The sequence below is a fragment of the Acinonyx jubatus genome, chromosome B2 (genome assembly GCF_027475565.1).
Source record: "Acinonyx jubatus isolate Ajub_Pintada_27869175 chromosome B2, VMU_Ajub_asm_v1.0, whole genome shotgun sequence".
NCBI classification, from domain to species: domain Eukaryota; kingdom Metazoa; phylum Chordata; class Mammalia; order Carnivora; family Felidae; genus Acinonyx; species Acinonyx jubatus.
The window spans coordinates 129,030,895-129,052,614 of record NC_069385.1 but is presented as its reverse complement, the minus strand read 5'-3'; the positions used below and the strand labels follow the sequence as shown (position 1 = coordinate 129,052,614).

At 46.1% G+C, this 21,720-nt stretch overlaps 1 protein-coding gene across 1 annotated transcript in view; it reads right to left on the bottom strand.

The window, feature by feature from the left end:
* Positions 1-2,649, bottom strand: part of BMP6 (bone morphogenetic protein 6) — a 157,200-nt gene extending 154,551 nt beyond the window's left edge. Inside the window, exon 1 of the mRNA XM_027040270.2 lies at positions 1,114-2,649. Within this exon, the coding sequence (XP_026896071.1) occupies positions 1,114-1,744 (631 nt within the window). The 5' untranslated portion in view covers positions 1,745-2,649. The remainder of the gene's footprint in view (positions 1-1,113) is intronic.
* Between the last annotated feature and the right edge of the window lie 19,071 nt (positions 2,650-21,720).

The window sequence follows — 21,720 nt, the reverse complement described above, 5'->3', positions numbered from 1 at the left end:
GCGTGGGCAGGGCCACGCGTCTCACACGGGAAAGGACGTCCGCGGAGACCCCACCCCTGGCGTGGCTACCGCACCCCCATTCCTCCCAGCCCAGAAGGCGTCCCCTACATCCCTTCGCCTACGCTAAGCTGAGTGAATTTATGAATGAAGAGTAGCATAGATCGGAGGCACTGATCCCGAAAAAAAAAGTCTGCTTTACACCGTTCTCATTTACAGATGAGAAAACTCGGAGAAAAAAAGGCTATGTGACTCCGTCCGGGTTTGCCACAGAACATTTGTGGCGGAGCCCGATTTAGCCGCCCTTGAATTTCCATTCTGTTGCCTGGCAACCAGTTCAGACCAGCTCAGCGCCCAACCCCGGCCCCTAACCCGCACCCTTTCTCTGCCCGTGCGTCTTGGGCAGCAGTTATCAAAAGTTCAGCCTTTGTGGGGGCAGTGGTCAAAGGCATGTGAGCTAGGGCCCTGGACGGGTTACCCCAGCTGGGCTGGGGGTCCGGTCCCAAACCCGCGCGAGCCCCGTCTGGCGTGCCTTCCGAGGTCCTTTTGACACCTTCCTCTGCAACCCTCCTCCTGCGCCAATTCCCTGGATACCACTTAGCACAATCATGTCAAGTTTCTAAAGTTCTAAATCGCTATCAGATTCCCTAAAAGTCCCGGTTGGGAAACTGGTACTCAGAGCTTTAAGGGTGCAAAAAAACACAAAACAAACAAAAAATCAGGAGGGGAAGGAGTGTTGAAGAGCCTTCTCCTTCCCAGCTGGCTACGATCGGGCGGGACTTTTCTGCTAAAGTCGAGTGAACCTGGCCCCGGCCGGGAGTTCTTGGAAAAAGCGCGGAGTGTGCTCGGACGCCGCACTCCGGGAGCCTCACGCCCCGAACCCGCCCGCCGCCGCCCGCAGCCCCAGCGCGCAGCCCCGCCCGCGGCGCGGGGGAGCGCACGTGCAGCCCACCGCCGCGCAGGTGGAGGGAGCGCAGCCCGCCTGCCCTCGCGTCCCCGCTGCGCCAGCAGGACCCCGCGTGCCAGGGACTCCTCCACCCTTTCGTCTCCCTCCCCGGGCCCGGGAGACCGTTAAGGGGAGGGAGTTCTCGTCGTTACGCTACCCTAGATCCTTACCCAGGTTCACAAAGCTCATGACCATGTCCGCGTCGTTGAGGAAGGCGCTGTCCTGCGCACTGGTCAGTGGGGACGTGCCGCCGCCGGGTCCCGAGGCCAGGAGGCTCTTGCCGTTGACCGGGTGCGCCGCGCCGGGGGGCGGCTGCCGGGGCTGGGACGAGCCGGCCGCTCCTCGGGGCCCGGGCTGCCGCCTCTCCTCGTCCGACGCCCAGTCCTCATCGTCGTCGGCTGCCAGGGCGTTGTACAGATCCAGCATGAAAAGGGGCGCAGACTTCAGCCGCCCGGGAGGGGGCTCCCCGCGAGGCTGCTCCTGCGGGAGCGCAGCGGGCTGCGGCTGCTGGAGGCCGTGCAGGGGCCGGGGCCGGTGCGGGAGCCCCAGCACGGAGAGAATCTCCTTCTGCATCTCGCGCTTCTCGTGCGTCTTGAGCCGCCGGTAGAGGAAGCCCGAGGAGGACTGCGGCGGCGGCGGCGGCTGCTCCGCGTGGCCCGGGCTCCCGCCGTCCCCCAGCAGCGCCCCCCCGCCGGCGGCAGCGGCGGCGGCGGGCAGGGGGGGCCGCAGCGGCTGGGGGCCGCAGCAGCTGCACAGCAGCCCCCACAACCAGCACAGCCACTGCGCCCTCCGCCCCAGCATCCCCGCCCGGCCGGGCTGGCCCCGCGGGCCCCGCGAGGCGTGGAGCGGCGGTGCGAGGCCGGAGCGCTGCCGCTGTGGCCCTTAGCGTGAGCAGCCCCCGCCACCTCTCGGCGGGCTCGCTTCCCCTTCCTGGCCCTCAGTCCTTATCTCTCATCGTCCTCTGGGGCGCCCCCAATTGCCCAGGCTGGAGGGGAGGCGAAGAGGACGATCACCCGGAGAACCACTTGGAGGGGAGCCCCACACTCTGGCTCAGGTCTCTGGAGGCGCAAGGTCCGGGCCAGGTGTGTCCGAGTCGGGACTGCGCTGCAGCCCGAGCCCTGGCCCCTGGGCGGGTCACGGCGCGGTCACTCTCGGGCCTCGCTGCCCCGCGCACGTGCGCTGTCCCGCGCCCTCCGGGGCGGCTGTGTGGGACCCGGGGCGACCGGGCGGCTCACCAGCTGGGGGGGATGCCCGGCATCATCCCCGCGCACGCCTCTCCTTGGCTGGCACAGCCGCGGTGAAGTTTACTCCGCCGTGGGGCCCAGGCTGTGGCGACAAGGCGTCCCGAGATGCCAGTCTTCTCCGCGAGGCTTAACTTCCTTCCCGCTCACAAACTCCGCGCCCTCCGCCCTCGGGCACTGTCGCTGCCCCCCTCAAAATCTCCGTGCGCCGCTCGACCCCCCAAGCAGAGGCGGCAAGGATCTTGCTTTCCGTTCTGAGCTCTCCCGGCTGCCCCGCAAACACCGCCCGCAGAGGGAATGGGAGGGAACTGGACCCGCGCGCAGAGCAGCGACCGCGGCGTCGGCGCGAGAATTCGCAGACTCCCGCCTCTCGGAGCTGCGCTCCCCGCAGCGGCCAACGTGGGCTTTCTGGTGCGCGTCTCGCTCAGGTACCGCACTCCAGCCCCGGAGAGTCCCTGCCCTCTTGGGTAACAGACAGGTTGGCAGCCAATGAAGAGGCGCGTCTCGCCTGTATTTAAATAGGCCCGCCCCCTTCTTTCACCCTCCCTCTCCAGGGAGGCGTTGCCTCGGCCGCGCGTAGGTTTCAAGTACAGAGGATTCTTGGAGGCACCCAAAGTGGGCGCGAGGTAGCAAAGACTGAGAGGTCATCTCTAGTGTGGACGATCTAATCAACACCCTAATTTAAGCCTGTCTGTTTCACAATCATATAAAAGGCCTGACCTGATGCTTTAACTAAATAAAAGCAAAAACAACTGTTAAATCAATGCCGCCTGTATTAATAGAGGAACAACAGGAATAGTTTCTCTAATTGCTGTAATATAGACATTCAGCGGACACATGACTTTCAAAGGCAGCTGCTGGAAGCTGGGACACACCTTCTGTTCACAAACGGGCCACGGGGCCACAGACAGGACCAAATGTAAGCCAGAGCAGGCATCCCGAGGGTTTGGGGCCATATATTGTGATTCATCGCTTCGTTTCGGCCTTGGCTTGGCTTCTTAAGACAGCACCTTAAAGAAAGAGGGGCAGTCAGATAATATAACAAAAAAAAAGCGCCACCTTCTATCTTCTTGGAAATGTTTCAGTGCTCGTTTTTCTGTGAACTTTTCATGTTAATGTATTGAAATACAATAGAGCTTTTATGACGCCAGATAAAACCTGAGGAGAGGCAGTATGGATAATTCCAGCCCGGGCAGGGGCCTGGCGTGTTCCCGTTCAGTGTAATAGGGCAAAGAAAGGCAGGTTGCCGGGAGGATTAGACAAGATCAGGCATAGAAGACACACGTTACATTACACTTGCATGATGGACACACTTCTCAATCACAGACACGGCCCCCTCTGTCCAAACACCACCACCACCACCTGCCATTCAGGATGCAAATCCGCTTGCCCTCACACTGGCCAAGAATGCCCAGTAATCTATGTCGGGATCCTACAAACGCATTCACTTAAAACACTAGGATCTTTTACTTGGTGGAAAGTGTACGGATTAGAAAACAGACTTCACTTTGCTGGCCTGGCGGTCTTAGTTCACATGGTCCAAGGCATTTCTGAGTTAGAGCAAAGAGCTATAAACTATGGGACTCATGGACTTATGAGATCATGGGGTTTCTGCTGCTCAAAATCTGATAAGCATTTCTGTCTTAATACAAAGAATCTGTTTTTCATGGGTGAGGGTCTTCACCCCCCTCCACCCACTGGATTGCTTTTCTCATTCTCTCATGGCCCAGAGAGATCATCTAGTCTTTAATTCTACAAATTTAATTTTCTCAACTCGAGTTTAATTCTGCAAGTGTGGTCTTTAGTTCTACAAAGTCCCATAGCCATTGGCCTCAGGCACCACAAGGTCAACAACATTGAAGACCAGTCTTTAACCATCTGCAGGGATTCTTTTCATCTGAAAAGAAAATATATCACTACTTGGTCTGGGCAACCAGGATCCTTAGAATTTAAAAGCCTCCATCACTTGTTGCTTCTGTATGGGACTTAAAATCACTGCAGTACATAACATCACAACAGCCAAGAGCTCTGATCAAAAGATCTAAAATCTCAGCGAGTATACATAGGCTTCTTGCCAAGGTCCTTCTCCTTTCTCAAACGTAGTCATACCTTCATTTTAAGATGGCTGGTGAAACACAGCAGAGTAAAAGCAGCTTTAAAACCTACAAGCAGAGTAAAAACCTATTAGGGCAGTGGAGAAAGCACTCCAAAACTGTAAAACCCTTGAGCATACACAAGGGCACCTAGATAGGGCTGTGCCATTTAAAACACAAAAGCAAGTTGTGACCCATCTATATGCACTTGTTGTATATGCACCTATGGTCTAGCAGAGAACACACAGGCAGACACACGTACCATCTTCCCCTTTTGTTCGGTACTTGGTTAGAAGTAGATGGACCTTGTGATGTGAGTCAAGAATGGCACTTAATGATGCACTACCAATTAAACATCTGAGCAGCAACCCCGACTCAGGTCTGCCATGCTCCTCACATCCCCATCAAGGTGGCCTCTCGGTTCCTGTTGAATATTGCTGGAAAAAGGAGGTGCTGAGGGCGCCTCCAGATGATAAACACAAGCTCTCTCAAGAACCAGAGGGAAACTATGTGAAATGAAAAATGATAAGGATCCTAAGGGCAGTGACATTCAATTGAGGACCACAAAAGAGGGTATGCTCTCCTCATGTCCCTGCTACTCCCAACAGGTGCACTTGTTTGCTGGAAAACACCAGGAAACATCTTTGGATTGGACGTTGGGGCAAAAGGGGATAAAGAGAGGCAGTTCTAACATTTCTACAACCTCAAAATTGGGACCACTGCTTTTCCAAGGCAGTTGGAACTCTATGTGGATAAGCACCCCTCACCACTACCTCACCCACTCCCTGTTTCTCTGACCCCTCCCCTGCACCCCCTGAGAAGTCTCAGGTTAGGGAGCTGGACAAAGTCCAGCTGTGATGCAGGAGAGATGGAGTGAAGGGAAAAGGGCAGGTTTGGCTCTGGAGTCTGCTGGAATGTGTGAACCAACTGGAGAAAATCAGAGGTAACTTCGCCCCCTGCAGGACACCAACATATCACCACCCCCTTCCTCTGTGCCGGAACAACCTTCATTAAGTTCTCTGGATGTGTCTCCAAAACATCTGGGTGGAAAGAGGAGGAATTCGGTCAAGAAGCCGGATGTGGGAGCCAATCCACATCAAACATCTGGTTGCTTGGCTGACATCTCATGCAGATGGCCTTCAGTTTTCTGGAAATAGGTTGTCTGTCCCACTCCCGCCCATTTAATGAAGGAATGAGGAACCCTCACCGAAAAGCACAGGTTTATCCCATGACTTCAGGGATGCCGGGGAGAGGGCGAGAGTCCCGCACCCAGGTGCAATTAATGCACAGGGCAATTCACACAACAAAGTCTTTAAAACGGCAGTTCTTCTTGTTTCTTTTATGAGGGTTTCTGTTCTACATTTAAAACACACATGACCAAATTTCCATTTTTAAAAGATGTTGTTTCTTGGGGGCACCTGGGTGGCTCAGTCAGTTAAGCGCCAGACTCTTGGTTTTGGCTCAGGTTATGATCTCATGGTTCATGTGTTCAAGCCCTGCGCTGGGCTCCATGCGGATGACGCAGGTCCTATCCTGCTTGGGATTCTCTCTCCCCCCCCCCAACCCCCGTTCTCTCTCTGCCCTTCCGTCACTCGCTCTCTCAAAATAAATAAACTTAAAAAAAAAAAGATGCTGTTTCTTAATTTATGTTAAGTATTCTAGACACTTTCCTTTGAATCAATTATTAGCAATAAACTGCAGTTGCCGTCTTTGCTTTTATCCTAAATTGCACATTGCCCCCTTTCAACTGTCTTGCAGAGGCATGCAAGCTGCTTCTAGAATGAACTTAAGTGCCATAAACTACGTCGCTCTTGTGTTGAAAAGCCTGAGATCTGGTCACCTTGAATCTTTGGGAACCCCCCACTTAAAATTCTAAATTTTAGGGGCACCTGGGTGGTTCAGTCGGTTGAGTGTCTGACTTCGGCTCAGGTCATGATCTCATGGTTCATGGGTTCAAGTCTCACATCAGGCTCTGTGCTGACAGCTTGGAATCTGGAGCCCGCTTCGGATTCTGTGTCTCCTTCTCTCTCTGTTCCTCTCCTGCTCATGCTCTCTCTCTCTCTCAAAAATAAATAAAGATTAAAAAAATAAAAACAAAATAAAATGCTAAATTTTAATCTTTAATATTAGTCTAAGAATTTGATTATTCCTTAATATTCATTTCTTTAAAAAAATTTTTTTAATGTTCATTTATTTTTGAGAGAGACAGAGTGTGAGCAGGGGGAAGGGCAGAGAGAGGGAGACACAGAATCAGAAGCAAGCTCCAGGCTCTGAGCTATCAGCACAGAGCCTGATGTGAGACTTGAACCCACGAACCGCGAGATCATGACCTGAGCCAAAGTTGGATGGGCGCTCAACCGACTGAGACACCCCAGCACCCTGATCCTTAATATTAATTTCTCAATAGAATAACTTGCTCCGATTTGAAAAATATCCATTTGGAGTTAAGTGAAAAGGAAATATGGTAAGTAAATGTGTGCCGAGTGTGAGAAATGAAAACTTGAGAGTTAAATAAATATTGCTTCTGAAAGCTACACCTGTAAGGCAGCCTTCAAAATACGTGTCTCATCCAAAAGTCTGTGGTAACATTTACATTCACTCACACTTTCCTTTCTCTGTCAACTATTCAAAAATGCTGGGCATTCACACTTCAAAATATCATTGGAGCCATCATATTTTCCTACTCGTGAAGGACATCTGGTGGCAAAGTGAAAAACTAATACATAAATCTGTTTCCAGAGATTTTTTTTTCCACACCGTAACCCAAAAGGCAAATCTGTTACTTGTGTGTGCTTCAAACATTTTGGCCAAGCTCAGATCTTTATCGTCCTAGGACTTAAGCTGTCTGAATAATATTAAGCAACAGAATCTTTAGAAACATCCAAATGATTAAACGGTTTTTAAATGTTTCATTGGATAATCAGTGGGAGCGGACTGAGTCTTAAACTTATTTTACTAAGCAAAACAATGCTCAAAACCTTTCCATGACTAGTTCTACTATCCCTGAAGCATTCTGTTCCAAGAAGTCATCGGACACTTGGCTCCTCTGGGGAGTGCCTGAGGCTTCCCAGACTGTGTTGGCCTCTGAGCTTGACTCCATTCCGGGGTCCCCTCTGTACCCCATGCCCAGGATGTGTCTCTCATGGCAACTAGGAGGCTCCATGAAAATACGACATTATTGTGGCCGCCCATCCCCTTAACTAGCAGAGCTATAAGCAGTGGTGTGGGGGGCTCGGGGAAAACTACACTTACTGGGTAAAATCAGGTTGAAATAAAAGTCAAGACTCTCTAAAAGACAAGAGAAAGTCTAAGAAGATGTGTACCAATGAGAAGGCTGATGATGACACTAATCACCCAGGCTGCATTCATTCATTCACCCATTCATTCAACAAATATTTGAATGCCTAGTATGTGTCAGGCAAAGATCTCTGCCCTCATAGATTCTAGAAGGGGAAGATGAACAATGAATGAAATAACCAAGAAAATATATTGTGGTAGACAGGATGTTGTCTCCATGATTCTTACCTATAGTGTTACATCTATGAATGTGTGACCTTATATTGCAAAAGGGACGTTGCAGATGGACGTTTAAGATTGTCAAACAGGTGATGTTAAATTGGGAAGATTATCCTAGATAATCTGAGTGGGCCCAGTGTAATCACAAGGGCCCTTAAAAGTAGAAAAGAAGAGGCGCCTGGGTGGCTCAGTTAGTTGGGTGTTGGACTTCAGCTCAGGTCATGATCTTGCAGTCTGTGAGTTCGAGCCCTGCGTTGGGCTCTGTGCTGACAGGTCGGAGCCTGGAGCCTGCTTCGGATTCTATGTCTCCCTCTCTCAGCCCCTCCACCCCTCACACTCTGTCTCTCTCTCTCTCTCTCAAAAATAAATAGATATTAAAAAACATTTTTTAAGCATAAAAGGAAGGCAGAAGAGATGTGTCATCCTGAGAGGGACTCAGTCTGCCTTTGCTGGCTTTGAAGGTGAAGGGGCCACAAGTCAGGGAATACAGGTGGCTTCTAGAAGCTGAGTGCAAACCTCAGCCCACAGCTGCCTAGAAAACAGTGACCTCAGTCTTGACTCTGAATTCTGTCTACAACCTGAAAAACCTGGCTTCTCATCCAGAGACTCCCAGATAAAAGCCCCAAGGCAGCTGACACCTTGATTTTGACCTGGTGGGACCCAGGGCCAAGAAAGTAGCCAAGCCTAATGGACTTCCAACCTACAGAACTATGGGATAAGTTTGACTGTTTTAAGCCACTACATTGGTGGCATTTTGTTTCACAACAAGAAGAAACGAATATGTATATAATATGGCGGTAAATGCTGTGGAAAAAATCAAGCCAGGAAGTACACCAGGTTGGCAGTACATGGATGGTCTTCTGAGGAATCTTCACTGAGAAGGCAAACACTTGAGTGAAGACGTGTCAAAGTAAAGAGTGTAAAGAGAGCCAGCCCTGAGGATATCTGAAGAAAGAACTTCCAGAGGAATGAAAATAGTAAGCGCAAAGGCCTGGAGGCAGGGGCATGCCTGGTGAGTCTGAAGAAGATCAAGGAGAGGTTGAGGCTACATCAGAGGAAATGACAGGGGATAATAATAGGAACTTAGGACAGACCTCCAAGGAGGGTGGGAATTGGAGGCCAGGGTAGCATGGGGCCCTGGGCATCCTTATAAAGGCTTAACATTTTTTAAAAATTTATTTTACTTATTTTGAGAGAGAGAGAGAGAGAGAGAAAGAGAGAGAGCAAGTGGGGGAAAGGGCAGAGACAAGGAGAGACAGAATCCCAATCAGGCTCCACACCATCAGCACAGAGCCCGGTGTGGGGCTTGAACTCACAAACCGCGAGATCATGACCTGAGCCTACACCAAGAGTCAGACACTTAATCAACTGAGCCACCCAGGTGCCCCAAGTCTTCAGATTTTAAGAAGCATAAAATGGCATAACAACATGGACAAATCTCACAGACATAGTGCTGAGGAGAAGATGCCAGGCACAAAAGAATACATTCTGTAACTCTACTTATATAAAATTCAGAAGCAGACTGAACTAATCTAGAAGTCAGGTTAGTGGTTACCTCTGGGAAGAAGAGTAGGAATAATAATGGAATAAAACCAAAGGGCGGGGTTCTCAAGAGTTGGCCTATTTCTTTACCTGGGTGGTAGTTCCACGGGAGTTGTCAATTTTAACAATTCATTGAGTGGCACACGTATGATTTGTATTCTTTTCTGTATGTATGTGGTTATAGTGCAATAAAAAGTTTGACTGAAAACACAATTAAGAGCGGGGCACCTGGGTGACTTAGTTGGGTAAGGCTCCAACTTTGGCTCAGGTCATGATCTCACAGTTTGTGAGTTCGAGCCCCACATCGGGCTCTGTGCTGACAGCTCAGAGCCTGGAGCCTGCTTCGGATTCTGTGTCTCCTCTCTCTGCCCCTCCTCTGTTCATGCTCTGCCTCTCTCTCTCTCTCTCTCTCTCTCTCTCTCTCTCTCTCTCTCTCTCTCCCTCTCTCTCACTCTCTCTCAAAATAAATAAATAAACATTAAAAAATTAAAAAAAAAAAACAAGGGCCACCACCACCAATAACAACAAGCTCAAGAAGGGAGGGTCATGGGATAAGGTTTTGAGCAGAGTGACACGTGCTGACTTAAATTTTATCAGAATCTCTTAGGCCATTGTGTTGAGAATATAGAGTTGCCAGGGCAGAATCAGGGGGATGAATGAAGAAATTCTTGTTATTGGTCAGGCAGGAGAAGACGGTGGCTCATAGGGGACCTCAGGGGGAAGCAGTGGAGAGAGAAAAGTGGTTGGATTCTGGACTTATTTGGAAGGCAGACCCCAGTGCCAAACTTCTTCCCCTGCACTGGCCTCCCCCACTGCACAAGGCCTGGGGTAGTAGTGTGAAGTTGCTGATGGAGGAGAAGACTGTTCATGTTCTGGTGACTGTGGCTTTCAGTGCTATGATACAGGGGTGGTCTGAGGGGCTTCAAGCACCCCATCTCCATCAGAATCCATGCTACAAAAGCCGATCAGAATAAACACTGTGTGCTACCCAAGAATAGCTTCAAGACAAGCCCCCCAATAATAGCCTTGCAATGAGATTCCCTATGTAGTCATATAGCAGCTCCTCCTCTGACATAAAATCTCTTCTAAGACATGAAGTTTGGCCACTAACCCTAATATTATAAGGACTCCTATAAATGTAGTATCCTGGGTGGAATATTGGAGCACAAAAAAAGGACATTAGGTGAAACCTAATGGAATCTGAATAAAATATGGAGTTTAGTTAACAGCAATGTATCAACAGTGGTTCATTAGTTGTGACAAATGCACCATAACATTCTAAGATGTTAATCATTGGAAGCACTGGGTGGGGGATTTATAGGAACTCCTTGTACTCGGCAGCTTTTCTGTAATTTTTAAATTATAGTAAAATAAAAGGTTTATTTTAAAAATTATTCCTATAGCTTTAATCTTAGGATGCAATAAGTAACGTGTGTCTATATTCCAATCCAGGGAGTGTTTTATTTCTGTAAGTATATTCTTTCACTTCTAAAACTTCCATTTGGTTCTTTTTCTATATATACAACTTCTGCTTCTTGCTGAAACTTTTGACTTTTTCATTTATTTCCAGAGAATCTGTAATTGATTGATGAAGCATTTTTAACGACAGCTGCTTTCAAATCCTTGATGATTTGGATAATGTAGGATAATTCAACACCTGATTGATCTTGAGGGCGGGGTCAGCTGAATGTCTTTTCTCATTTAAGTCAGGATTGTCTTGTTTCTTCATATTACAGGGTTGTTTTTTTTTTTTAAAGCATATCCGGGACATTTGGTCTGTTATATGAGGAGCCTCTGGGTCCCAGTTAAATCTTTTATCAGGCAGTTGCACTGTTTAGCTTTAGCATATAGGTCCTGACCTACTTTTGTAGCTCTGGTTCCAATGGCAACTTAATTTTCAGATTTGTAGTGTTATTTTTATCTGCATCATTAATCTGGTGCTGTTGGGATTCCTGCTAGTGTTGTCCCTGCTAGTGCTGCCTGAAGGGACAGAAGAGTCTTCCCCAGTCCAGACTATCAGGTGTCTTTCAGTGGGAGAGGGCAGCCTTCAGGATAGGAAGGATTTCTTGATACCAACTTTTAAACACCCACATGTTGGGGCGCCTGGGTGTCTCAGTCAGTTAAGCGTCTGACTTTGGCTCACGTCATGATCTCACAGTTCCTGAGTTCGAGTCCCGCGTCAGGCTCTATGCTTGACAGCTCGGAGCCTGGAGCCTGCTTCAGATTCTGTGTCTCCCTCTCTCTGCCCCTCCCTTGTTGGTGCTCCATCTCTAGTTCTCTCAAAAATAAATAAAAACATTTAAAAAATAAATAAAACAAACACCCGCATACTGATTTTCTACTGTGAAATGTTAGTTCCAGGATGGTTTCCTCCAATGACTGCATAATAACTGTGGTCACTCCTCCCTGTTAAACGAGTACGTGTTCATTTTTTCTTGTACCGGAGTAAGACAAATCTACTCCAGTATGGCCCATATGGTATATTCCAGAAATAAGTAGAAACTGCTATTTGGGCTTTCACATGACATTATTTCCCCAAATTTCATATGGAGGTTAGTGAATTTATTAAGTAAACTGGAGTTGTGGGCTGAACAGGTAACAGCTAACTCGTAAGCCAGTCTCCAGATATTCAGTGTGTAGGTGAGAACCCACTACACCTCACTTTCACGTAGAAATCTAGACTGCAAGCTCTGTTGTCTGTCGGCACCTAACACAGTACCTGGCACATGGTAAGGTGCTAAATGAGCATGAGCTTAATGATAGAATTTCATCAGTTAAGGCCTTGGCTGGGGAAAGAGAACACATAGGACACCTTCCTGATCACATACTTTCTCGACCGTGAGAAGACCCCATAACATAGAAAAGTACGTGCATTTGTAGTAGTTAAACTAAATTGTAGCCAAGAATAATAAATACTAAATTATTCATTAAATATAACTGAAATGTCAGGGCTTTAAAACTATGTATACTACACGGACATTAGCATGGGATAACTAAAGCTAATTTTAGCAGTCACCTCTACTACTTAAATCACACCCATAAAAATGAGACGTTCATACAGAAATAAAACTAAAATTTGCCAATACACCTCAGAGTAAAATGTTATTTAAGGATTAGTAAAACATTTATTTTCCTAGCATGTGAATAGGACACTTGTTCTCATAATTTTCCTTCACGTCCTCACCAGAACTGAATCTCCTGGCATCTGGAATAGATTCTTTCAAATGCATACATCCACCTGTTTCAAATTCAGACTCCCCAGAATCAGTAAAAGGAAGCTCTCCCAGATGACATCAGCAGGACAGGGCTCCTGTCAGCCAAGCACTTTGCCGTGAAAAGAATGGGATCTGTCCCTGTCATTAGAAATGAGCTGAAGGGAAATAAAAACCCCACTTATTAAATTAAGAAAATGGTGATATTATCACTTAACAAGTTTTCAGAAGTGTGTGTGCCTTGTAAAGCATTTACCGTAATTACCCTTGCTGTACGTCATTTGCTCTTACTTTTTAGCAGAGCAACTCAAGAGACATTTTCTTCAAGGGGCGTGTGGGTGGCTCAGTTGGTTAAGCACCGACTTCAGCTCAGGTCATGATCTCACAGTTCGTGAGTTCGAGTCCCGCGTCAGGCTCTGTGCTGACAGCTCAGAGCCTGGAGCCTGCTTCAGATTCTGTGTTTCCCTCTCTCTCTGCCCCTCCCCTGCTCATGCTCTGTCTCTCAAAAATAAATGAAAATATTAAGAAACATTTTCTTCAAGACTGTTATGCTCTAGTTATGCAAGATGCCTAAGTTCTAGAGATGTGCTGTATAATATTGTGCCTATAAGTAAACATACTCTATAGTGCACTTAAAAATTTGCAGATGGTTGGACAGCTGGGTGGCTCAGTCAGCTAAGCATCCAGCTATTGATCTCGGCTCAGGTCATAATCTCACAGTTCATGGGATGGAGCCCCACATCTGGCTCAGTGCTGACAGCACAGAGCCTGCTTGGGATTCTCTCTCTCTCTCTCTCTCTCTGTCTGTCTGTCTCAAAATAAATAAATAAACTTAATATTTGAAAAAATTGCTGATGGTAGATTTCCTCTTAAGTATTTTTACCAAAAGAAAAAAAGGGCAGGGGGTACATAAGGCACTTTTTGGAGGTGATGGATATGTCTAGTACACTGATCGTGGTGATAGTTCCATGGGCGTATGCATATGTCCAAACCCATTGAATTGTATATATTAAATATGTGCAGCTTTTTGTATATCAATTACACCTCATTAAAGCTGATTAAAAAAAAAGACTTCCATGTTCTTTCCTTTCCTACTCTAAATATGTTTCACTCAGCAAAAGCTCAGGGCCTCAAAGGGGCCCTTCCCAAAGAAGCTCAGCCTTAGCAATGCTGTGGGGGGGGGGGGGTGGAGGGAGCTGGTAGAGAATTCAGGAGCCTGGGATTTGTCCCTGAGCCAGGAAAAGAGCTTCCTTGGCCATGGCCAAGGACTTCCCATGGGCCAAAGTCAAGGACTTTCAGTACATCATTTGGCAAGCGTGTGTTAAGTACCTGTTGGGTATACACCAGACACTGTAAAGAGGCTGTTGGGTTTTAGGAATAAAAAGACAAAGTTCTGACCTGACCTCAAGGAGCACATGGTCTATCATGGAGATGGATATACAAGGAACTCTCAACATGGTATGGCAACTGCTACCAGTGGAGGTGTTTATTGTTTATAAATAATATATAGGGGGAGTCCTGGGTCAGCCTGAAGGAATGTGGGAAGACTCCATAGCCTGGGAAAGTTATTAAGAAGATAGTTTTTCAGTTGAGACTTGGAGCACAACAGGGAGATTGTTCATTTACACAAATGGTTACTAAGTACTTACAAAGTGCTTGGTGCTGAGCATACAAGTGTGAACAAAGCAGACATGGGCTTTGTCCTTATGGGGCTTGCAGTATGACAAAGTAGGCAAATAAATAAATGAATAAATCTGTGAGTACTAGTTTTGACAAATGCATGAGCCAACCATGGGGGGAAAGTAAAGGAAGGCATCACAGGCTGAGCAGCATGTGCAAAGGCCTGGAAATAAAGAATTCAGGGCATGTAAGAAATGAAAGCCAGGGCACCTGGGAGACTCAGTCAGTGGAGTGTCCGACTCTTGATTTCCGCTCAAGTCACAATCTCAGTTTGGGAGAGCAAGCCCTGTGTCCAGCTCTGCATGGAGCCTGCTTGGGATTCTTCCTCCACTCCCCCCCTCTGCCCCTCCCCCATGCTTTAAATAAATAAATATATAAATAAATACGTTAAAAAAAGAAATGATGAAAGCCAATGCAGCTGACACATAGTAAGTGCAGGGTGAATACAATGATCTGAGATTGAAAACATAAAAGACATATCATACAGAATTTTGAGAAATTTAGATTTTACAAAGAATAAGGGGGCAGCACCAGAGGCTTTTATCCAAGAAAAACATGGCCTGATACAGTATTCGAGACTATTCCACTGGCTGCTCTGCAGAGCAGGAAGCCAGTAGGGGATGACTCTAGTAAGCCAGGTGACAAGATGGTAGATTAGGGTAGAGATACTGGAAGAGAAACAGATGGTTTGGTAGTATGTTTGTAGGCAGAAAAAGTATAGGACTTGGTGATAGATTGGAATGAGGGATTGAGGAAGAAGAGGAATCACGGATTTATATTTGAGCAAACCAAGTGGCTGGTGGCTCCATTTATTGAGGTGGGGAATTTGGGAGAGAAATAAGAGAGAAAATTTAGAAAACAGAAGTTCTGTTATAGACATGAAGCCTGAGGTCCCCTTGAGATTTCCAAATGGAGTTATCAAGTAAGCAGTTAGAGAAACCATTCTAAAATTCAGAGGAAGCATTGGCTGAACAAATTCATCTACATGTAAGTAATATTTAAAACCCCAGGAATGGGAGAGGTCACTTATGGAAAGATGGAGATAAGGAAGATGCAGAACTGAACTCTGGGAAACATCAACATTTAGAGTGCAGATATAAGAGAAGCCAACAAAAGAGAGAAGAAGTGACCAGAATGATGAGAAAAACTATGTCACAATGAAAACGTTAGTATCATGGAAATCCAGAAAGGAGGGGGGTAGCAATGGTTAGCCATGCTGAATGCAATCAAAAATAGGGAAGTGCTCCTTAAATGTAGCAATATGGGAAGAAGAACAATAAGATGATAGCTTAAGGAGGACAAGAAGCCTAGGGACATTTTTTTTGTAGTTGTGGCAAGGGGGGTGGGCAGGAAGAAGGACAGTTTGTCAGTGATAACAAGAGGAAAAATTGAGAAAATGGCTGAAAATGAGGAAAGTGGGAGACTTGGTTGCAAGAAGATAAAAAACAACTTATGGTCTATTTTCTTAAAGAATAGGAGGCCGGGTCATCAGGTAAGAGTAAGACTCATAAGAGGCAGAAAGTGGAGAGACCTTGTGGTGCAAGGAGAGAGAATCTGGTAGGAAGCTATTAAGATGGCTCGCAATAAGCCTTACTTCCTGCTTTTCATGAACTTGTGTTCTCTCTCCCCCTTGAATGTGAGCTGGACTTACTAACTTTTAATGAATACAAAATGGCAGTGATGGGATGGGAAGTGATGGGATGTTCCTTCTGAGATTAGGTTATGACAAGAATATGGTTCCTTCTTGAACACTCTCACTCATTCTGAAGGAAGTCAGCTGCCATGTTGTGAGCTGCCCTGTGGGGAGGTCTACCTGCCAAGGTACAGAGGGAGGCCTCTGGCCAACAGCCAGCATGGAACTGTGGCCTTCAGTGCCACAGCCCATGAAGATCTGAATCCTGCCAACAACTACATAAGTGAAGTTGGAAGGGCTCCTCCTTCACCTGAGCCTTCAGAGGTGACTGCAGCCCAGGCTGGCAGTTTAACTACAAACGCATGAAAGACCCTCAAGTCTGAGACTCCCAGCTGAGATGTACCCAAATTCCTAATGCACAGAAACGGTGAGACAACAAACCTTTGTTGTCTCAAGATGCTGGATTTGGGGGTGATTTAAACACAACAATAAAAAATGAAAACAGAGAAGAAAACAAAGAACAGAAGTCTGGGATGATATGAAATTCAGTTAACTAGAGAATTACAGTTAGGATTGGTACTGTTAACTAACCCATTTATTAAGGAATCTCAACTCAGGGGGCACCTGGGTGGCTCAGTCAGTTGAGCATCTGACTCTTGAGTTCAGCTCAGGTCATGATCTCATAGTTCATGAGTTCAAGCCCCACATCAGGCTCTGTGCTGACCATGCAGAGCCTTCTTGGGATTCTTTTGCTCTCTCTCTCTCTCTCAAAATAACTAAACTTAAAAAAGTCTCAATTCAGGGGATGCCTGGCTGGCTCAGTCAGAAGACCATGCAGCTCTTGGTCTCAGGGTTGTGAGTTAGAGCGCCACGTGGGGTGTAGAGATTACTTAAAAATAAAATCTTTAAAAAAAAAAAGAAAAGAAAAAAGAAGTCTCAACTCAGTAGGGTCAAAATGTAAAACATTTTATATGTTTTTCCAATCTATGCATTCAGCTTTCCTCTCTTGAGTCCTCATTGCCCAGTCCTTAACACAGCTGGGGGGAGACATCATAACTTGTCACTCACTTTCAGTTTAAAAGCCCATACACTTTAACATGCCAGTCTCTTTATTAAAATGTCTGACTACAATTTTGAAGGAGCACCCCAAAACCCACTGTGTGGTTTACAGGTTGGATAACCAGTGCTCTAAACCTTATAATAATGTTTCACCAAGGGTATCCCACAGAACACTATAACTCCTTAGCATATTCTTTAGAAATCTGCCAAAACAAAACCAAAAGCTTATACTATTTTTTATTTTCTCTAAAATTCTTTTAAAATATAAGAAAAATGTTTATTAAGCCGTGTTTCCTCATTCTTGATAACCCGCCTTTAAAAATGGTGTGTCCGATGAGTAAATGCTGAGAAGTGTGTCGTGTGGTTGCTTTGTGTATGACTGAATGGCTTTAATCTGCTTACTGATGGATATGAATGTTTCTAAATTTATTATTGCATTGATGTATGTCTTGATCTGATGATCGTTGGTCTCTCTTCGTTTAACATTCGATGTCTGTGATACTTTGTTTTTGTTTCTTTAATGTCTCTAATGTTTTAATTGATGGGAATACATTTGGAATGATTTTTTGGAGGGATTAATTTATCAGTGAGACAATACTTTTTCACTACGCTAGTCCAAGTCTGCAAAATATCTCCTGTGTTCCTGCTAGTGTTGTATCAGTTTTATAATTTTTTTCAGTTTTATAATTTAAATGTATTAAGTGTTTAAGAAAGCCTGGGATAGGCTGACCTACAGAAATGCTCAAGTACTGGAATTATCGTTTTTATTTCCAAATATATTTTCTTGACTACTAAACTTGTGTGTGCATGTGCACGCATGTGAGGGTGTTGTGTGAAATGTAAAGCTATACTCCCTCTCATGCCAGCATCTTGAATTGGACAGAAGAGTATGGTCTAGAAAGCAAGGTCTTTCCCCTCTCTTTCTGAGTCTACCTCCTCCAGAGATAACGACTGGGAGCAGCAGACAAGAAAGCAGAGGTTATCCGAAGCAACTGATGTCTTACTGGTGGTGGTGATGGGGAACATCTTTGATCCACTCTGACTTATCTGATGCTAGTACCCCCTGCTAACATGGTGGCCTTATACCCAGTATGTGTGGTTTGGGGGTTGGTGTTCAGGTTTACCCCTACCTCCTCCACTACTAAGAATCCCTTCAGAAAGGGGTGCCATTTGTCTTTTTGTCTCCAACAGTGGTCTACACCCTCAATCACCTCCCCAAGCTGGGCATCCCATACTGGCCCAGACTCTTCCTGGAGAGCCCTCCTTCTTGCCTCTCAGCTAACTTCTGTGCTCCTTTGTATTGAGCCATGGAAGCCACTGAAGTCTTTTCCCACATCCCCTAAAGGCCAAAGAGAACTACACTGAGGTTCCCCAACATCCAACTTTTTCATGAAAAGCAGGTCAAAATACAGTCCTTTCTCACCCTGCTGGCAAAGACTAGAAAGCCTCACCTTAGAAATTTCAGGCAGAGGAGACCCTGTTTCTATAGCTATGTATGCTCCTAAACTCTAGGGGACCCATGTCAGGCTCTCCCACAAATCCCTTCACCATTCTTCCCTCTGGTCCTATAGCAGCATCAGAATGGAACAAGAGGTTTCCGCTTCAGAAGCATGAAGCCAAGGAATGAGACATCAACCTTCTCTTCTTGCAATTCACCCACCTCTACAAGTGATTCTCCTGATGTTCCCTGCATGTGCATGGCTTTGTGATAAACAGTCCCCCACCTCCAAGAAGAGAGTGTAGAAAAGACATGCATTCCCCTACCAGGCCAGTGACTCCTGACTCCATTGATTCCCCCTTTGTTCCCCCCTTAGGAGTATGGGGGAAGGATGGGAACCATGGATGAGGATTTTAGGGAAGCTATTACAACCTCTTTAATAATCCATGACAGAGTGTCTGGTTCTAAATGTGGGCAGCTGCTGCCACTTACTGCTTCTCTATCCTCTACTTTGGAACCCCAGTTACTGAGCCAGGAAAATAGTAAATGTCTCACTTTGTGTGGCAAACAATCATTGGAGGATATTCTGAGGACAGAGAATAGCATATGCAAAAGCGAAGAGGCCTTTCAAGAGCATGAAAGACCACAGTAACAGATAAGTAGATCCATATGCTTGATTTGCAAGGACTTTGAGACCTGAGTCAAAAGATGAGTCTAAAGACACAAAAAGAGGCCTATATCCCTTTCTAAAGAGTAAAAACTATGTAATATAAGTGATGCAGAGTCACTGAAGAATTTTTTGCAAAAGTTGAGAAGATCCAATTTGCATGGTAGAAAGGTGACTCTGTGGCAATGTGGCAGGGAGATTATGGAGATGATCTAGAAACAAGACAACATGTCTCAAGTAAGAGGGGAGAAAGGCTTACATTAGAGCAATAGTGGCTATGATGTCCAGTGTGAACAGAGGTGAAACAGGTTTAGCTTATAGACCAGACAGCTCTTTATGAGTAATCAGATGCACAGGAAGAGAGAGGTGGGGACATTTACAATGGTCCATTGGTTTCTGAATTGACGGAGCTGGTGGATGATATTTGCAAAGACAGAGAGTTCAGCAGAAGAAGATGCTTTGGACCTACTGAATTTGAGGTCTTTATGGGACCTACTGAGTTTGAGCTGCCTAGTTGGACAGGAAGGAATGCCCCTCAGTGTCAACCTGTCTGGAGACGTTGATTTGGAAGTTGGAGCCATGAGCATGAATGGGTTAAGTACAAAGTGATAAGAGGACCTGGGTCAGAGTTCTAGGGCCCACAGACATGTTAGAAGTGGGAAGAGGAAGATGAAACTACACACACAAACACACACATACACACACCCCACAAAGAATTTACCACTGAAGTAGGTGGGAAACTAGGAGAGAATAGTGTCATAGGATTCACTAAGGAGATTACAGAGCGAAAATGCTATAGGAGAGCATTTGATGGCATTTGAAGAGTTTCCACTGGATGTAACCACCAGAATGTCATGTGAGATCTTGGGGAGTAAAGAGCTGAGGGGTGGAGGCGGTGTAGAAAGTACTGGAGAGTTAATGGAAGGTGAAGTAGAGAGGGCAGAAGGAGAAGAAGGTCTACTGGTAAGGAAAGAAGAGAGACATCAAAGTTGGAAGCGGTTGTGGGGTCAAGAGAGGGTGGTGTCTGTTGGCAAGAGTGGGTGATGGGGTTTCCACTTTAACTCAGAGAAGGGGCAGGAGAGTCATGTTGAGGGTTTCCTTTGGTTCTTCATGCTGAGACAACTGTGAATGCTAGAGATGCATACTTATAAATTAATCTGGGGCTTGCTAAATTTTATTTACCAGTCCCATGAAGTATGTAATACTTCAGTAGTATTTAGTAGTCAGAAATTTCCAACATCTAAATTTCCATTCTTTACATTAGCCCAATTATGAAAGCAGCCCAAGTGTCCATTGAGAATATCACTCAGCCAAAAAAAAAAAAAAAAAAGAGAATGAAATCTTGCCATTTGCAACAACATGGGTGGAGCTAGGGAGTATTATGCTAAATGAAGTCAGTCAGACAGAGAAAGACAAATACCATATGATTTCATTCATATGTGGAATCTAAGAAACAAAACAAATGAACAAAGAAAAAAAGATAAACAAAAAAACAAGACTCTTAACTATAGAGAACAAACCAGAGGGGAGGTGGGGGGGGATGGGTGAAATAGGCAAAAATTAATTAATTAATTTATTATTTATTTATTTATTTCAATTATCTGCCTAAATCTCTGCTTTTCTTCCCAACAACAGAAATCTAGAAACCAGGAATACTATGTCCAGGCCACTGAAGACTTGTGAATTCAGTTACTCTTGGGTTATAATATTCACATCTACCATTTTGATAGAAACCATAAGCATCTTTGAAAGCATACCTAACTGCAAATTGTCAATCATCTGAATCAGGCAATAACTCTTCCAAACTTCTCCCAAACCTAGATCAGCCCCAAACGCTGTTTGAGAAAAATCACCCGGTATGGAGACTGGTTATCAAGACCATGGTCAGCAGTTTCCTTCGGACACTGCCTATGGAGCCTTCCCTCCATCTCCATGCAATGCCGGGTTCATACCTCCACAACCTGCTGTGACTCCCACTGCCCTTTTTATCTTCACTATGACCTTGCTTCACACTCCATAAAGGACTGGGGGAAGAATCTACTGGGGAAAAAATGCCATCACCTTCCCACATCAAATCTTTAAACTCATTTTCTACGTCTTCCTTCCTTGTCACAATGAAGGAGGGGGCTCCCCTCCTCTTCCAGGGATGGTGTAACCTAGTGCAGAATGCTCCACGTGCACTTGGTCACATCCCTTTGTGACTTCTCAGGGACTCTGCTCCTTTGATAAGCCACCCGACACCCTCTCCTTCATACATACACCATCATCACTAGCAATCTCCCCCTCCCTGGTAGACGACTTTCCTTACTGTGCCCAAATGCTTTCGGATGTCCCAGTTTCAAGACCTCCCCTTCAATCCACGCCCAACACACACTCCCTCCAGTTTCCTCCCCATCTTTCCCCTTCCCTGGATGGCTAAGTTCCTACAAAGTGGAGTCTGCATATGCTGCCGGCTTCCACCCCCACTATGCAGGGTCACTAACTGCCTCCACATTGTCAAATGCAGGATCAACTTCGGAAACTCCTCAAAGCCATTAACTTGACCTCTTCCTTGTTCTTAAAATACTTTCATCTCTAGGTTTTTGTGAAACCCTCCTCTCTTGGCTCTATCTTTTCCCTTACTCCAATCCATTCTCCACAGCAGCCATGATCATCTTAAATGCAAACTGTAACCCTGCTCAAATCTTCCAAAGGCC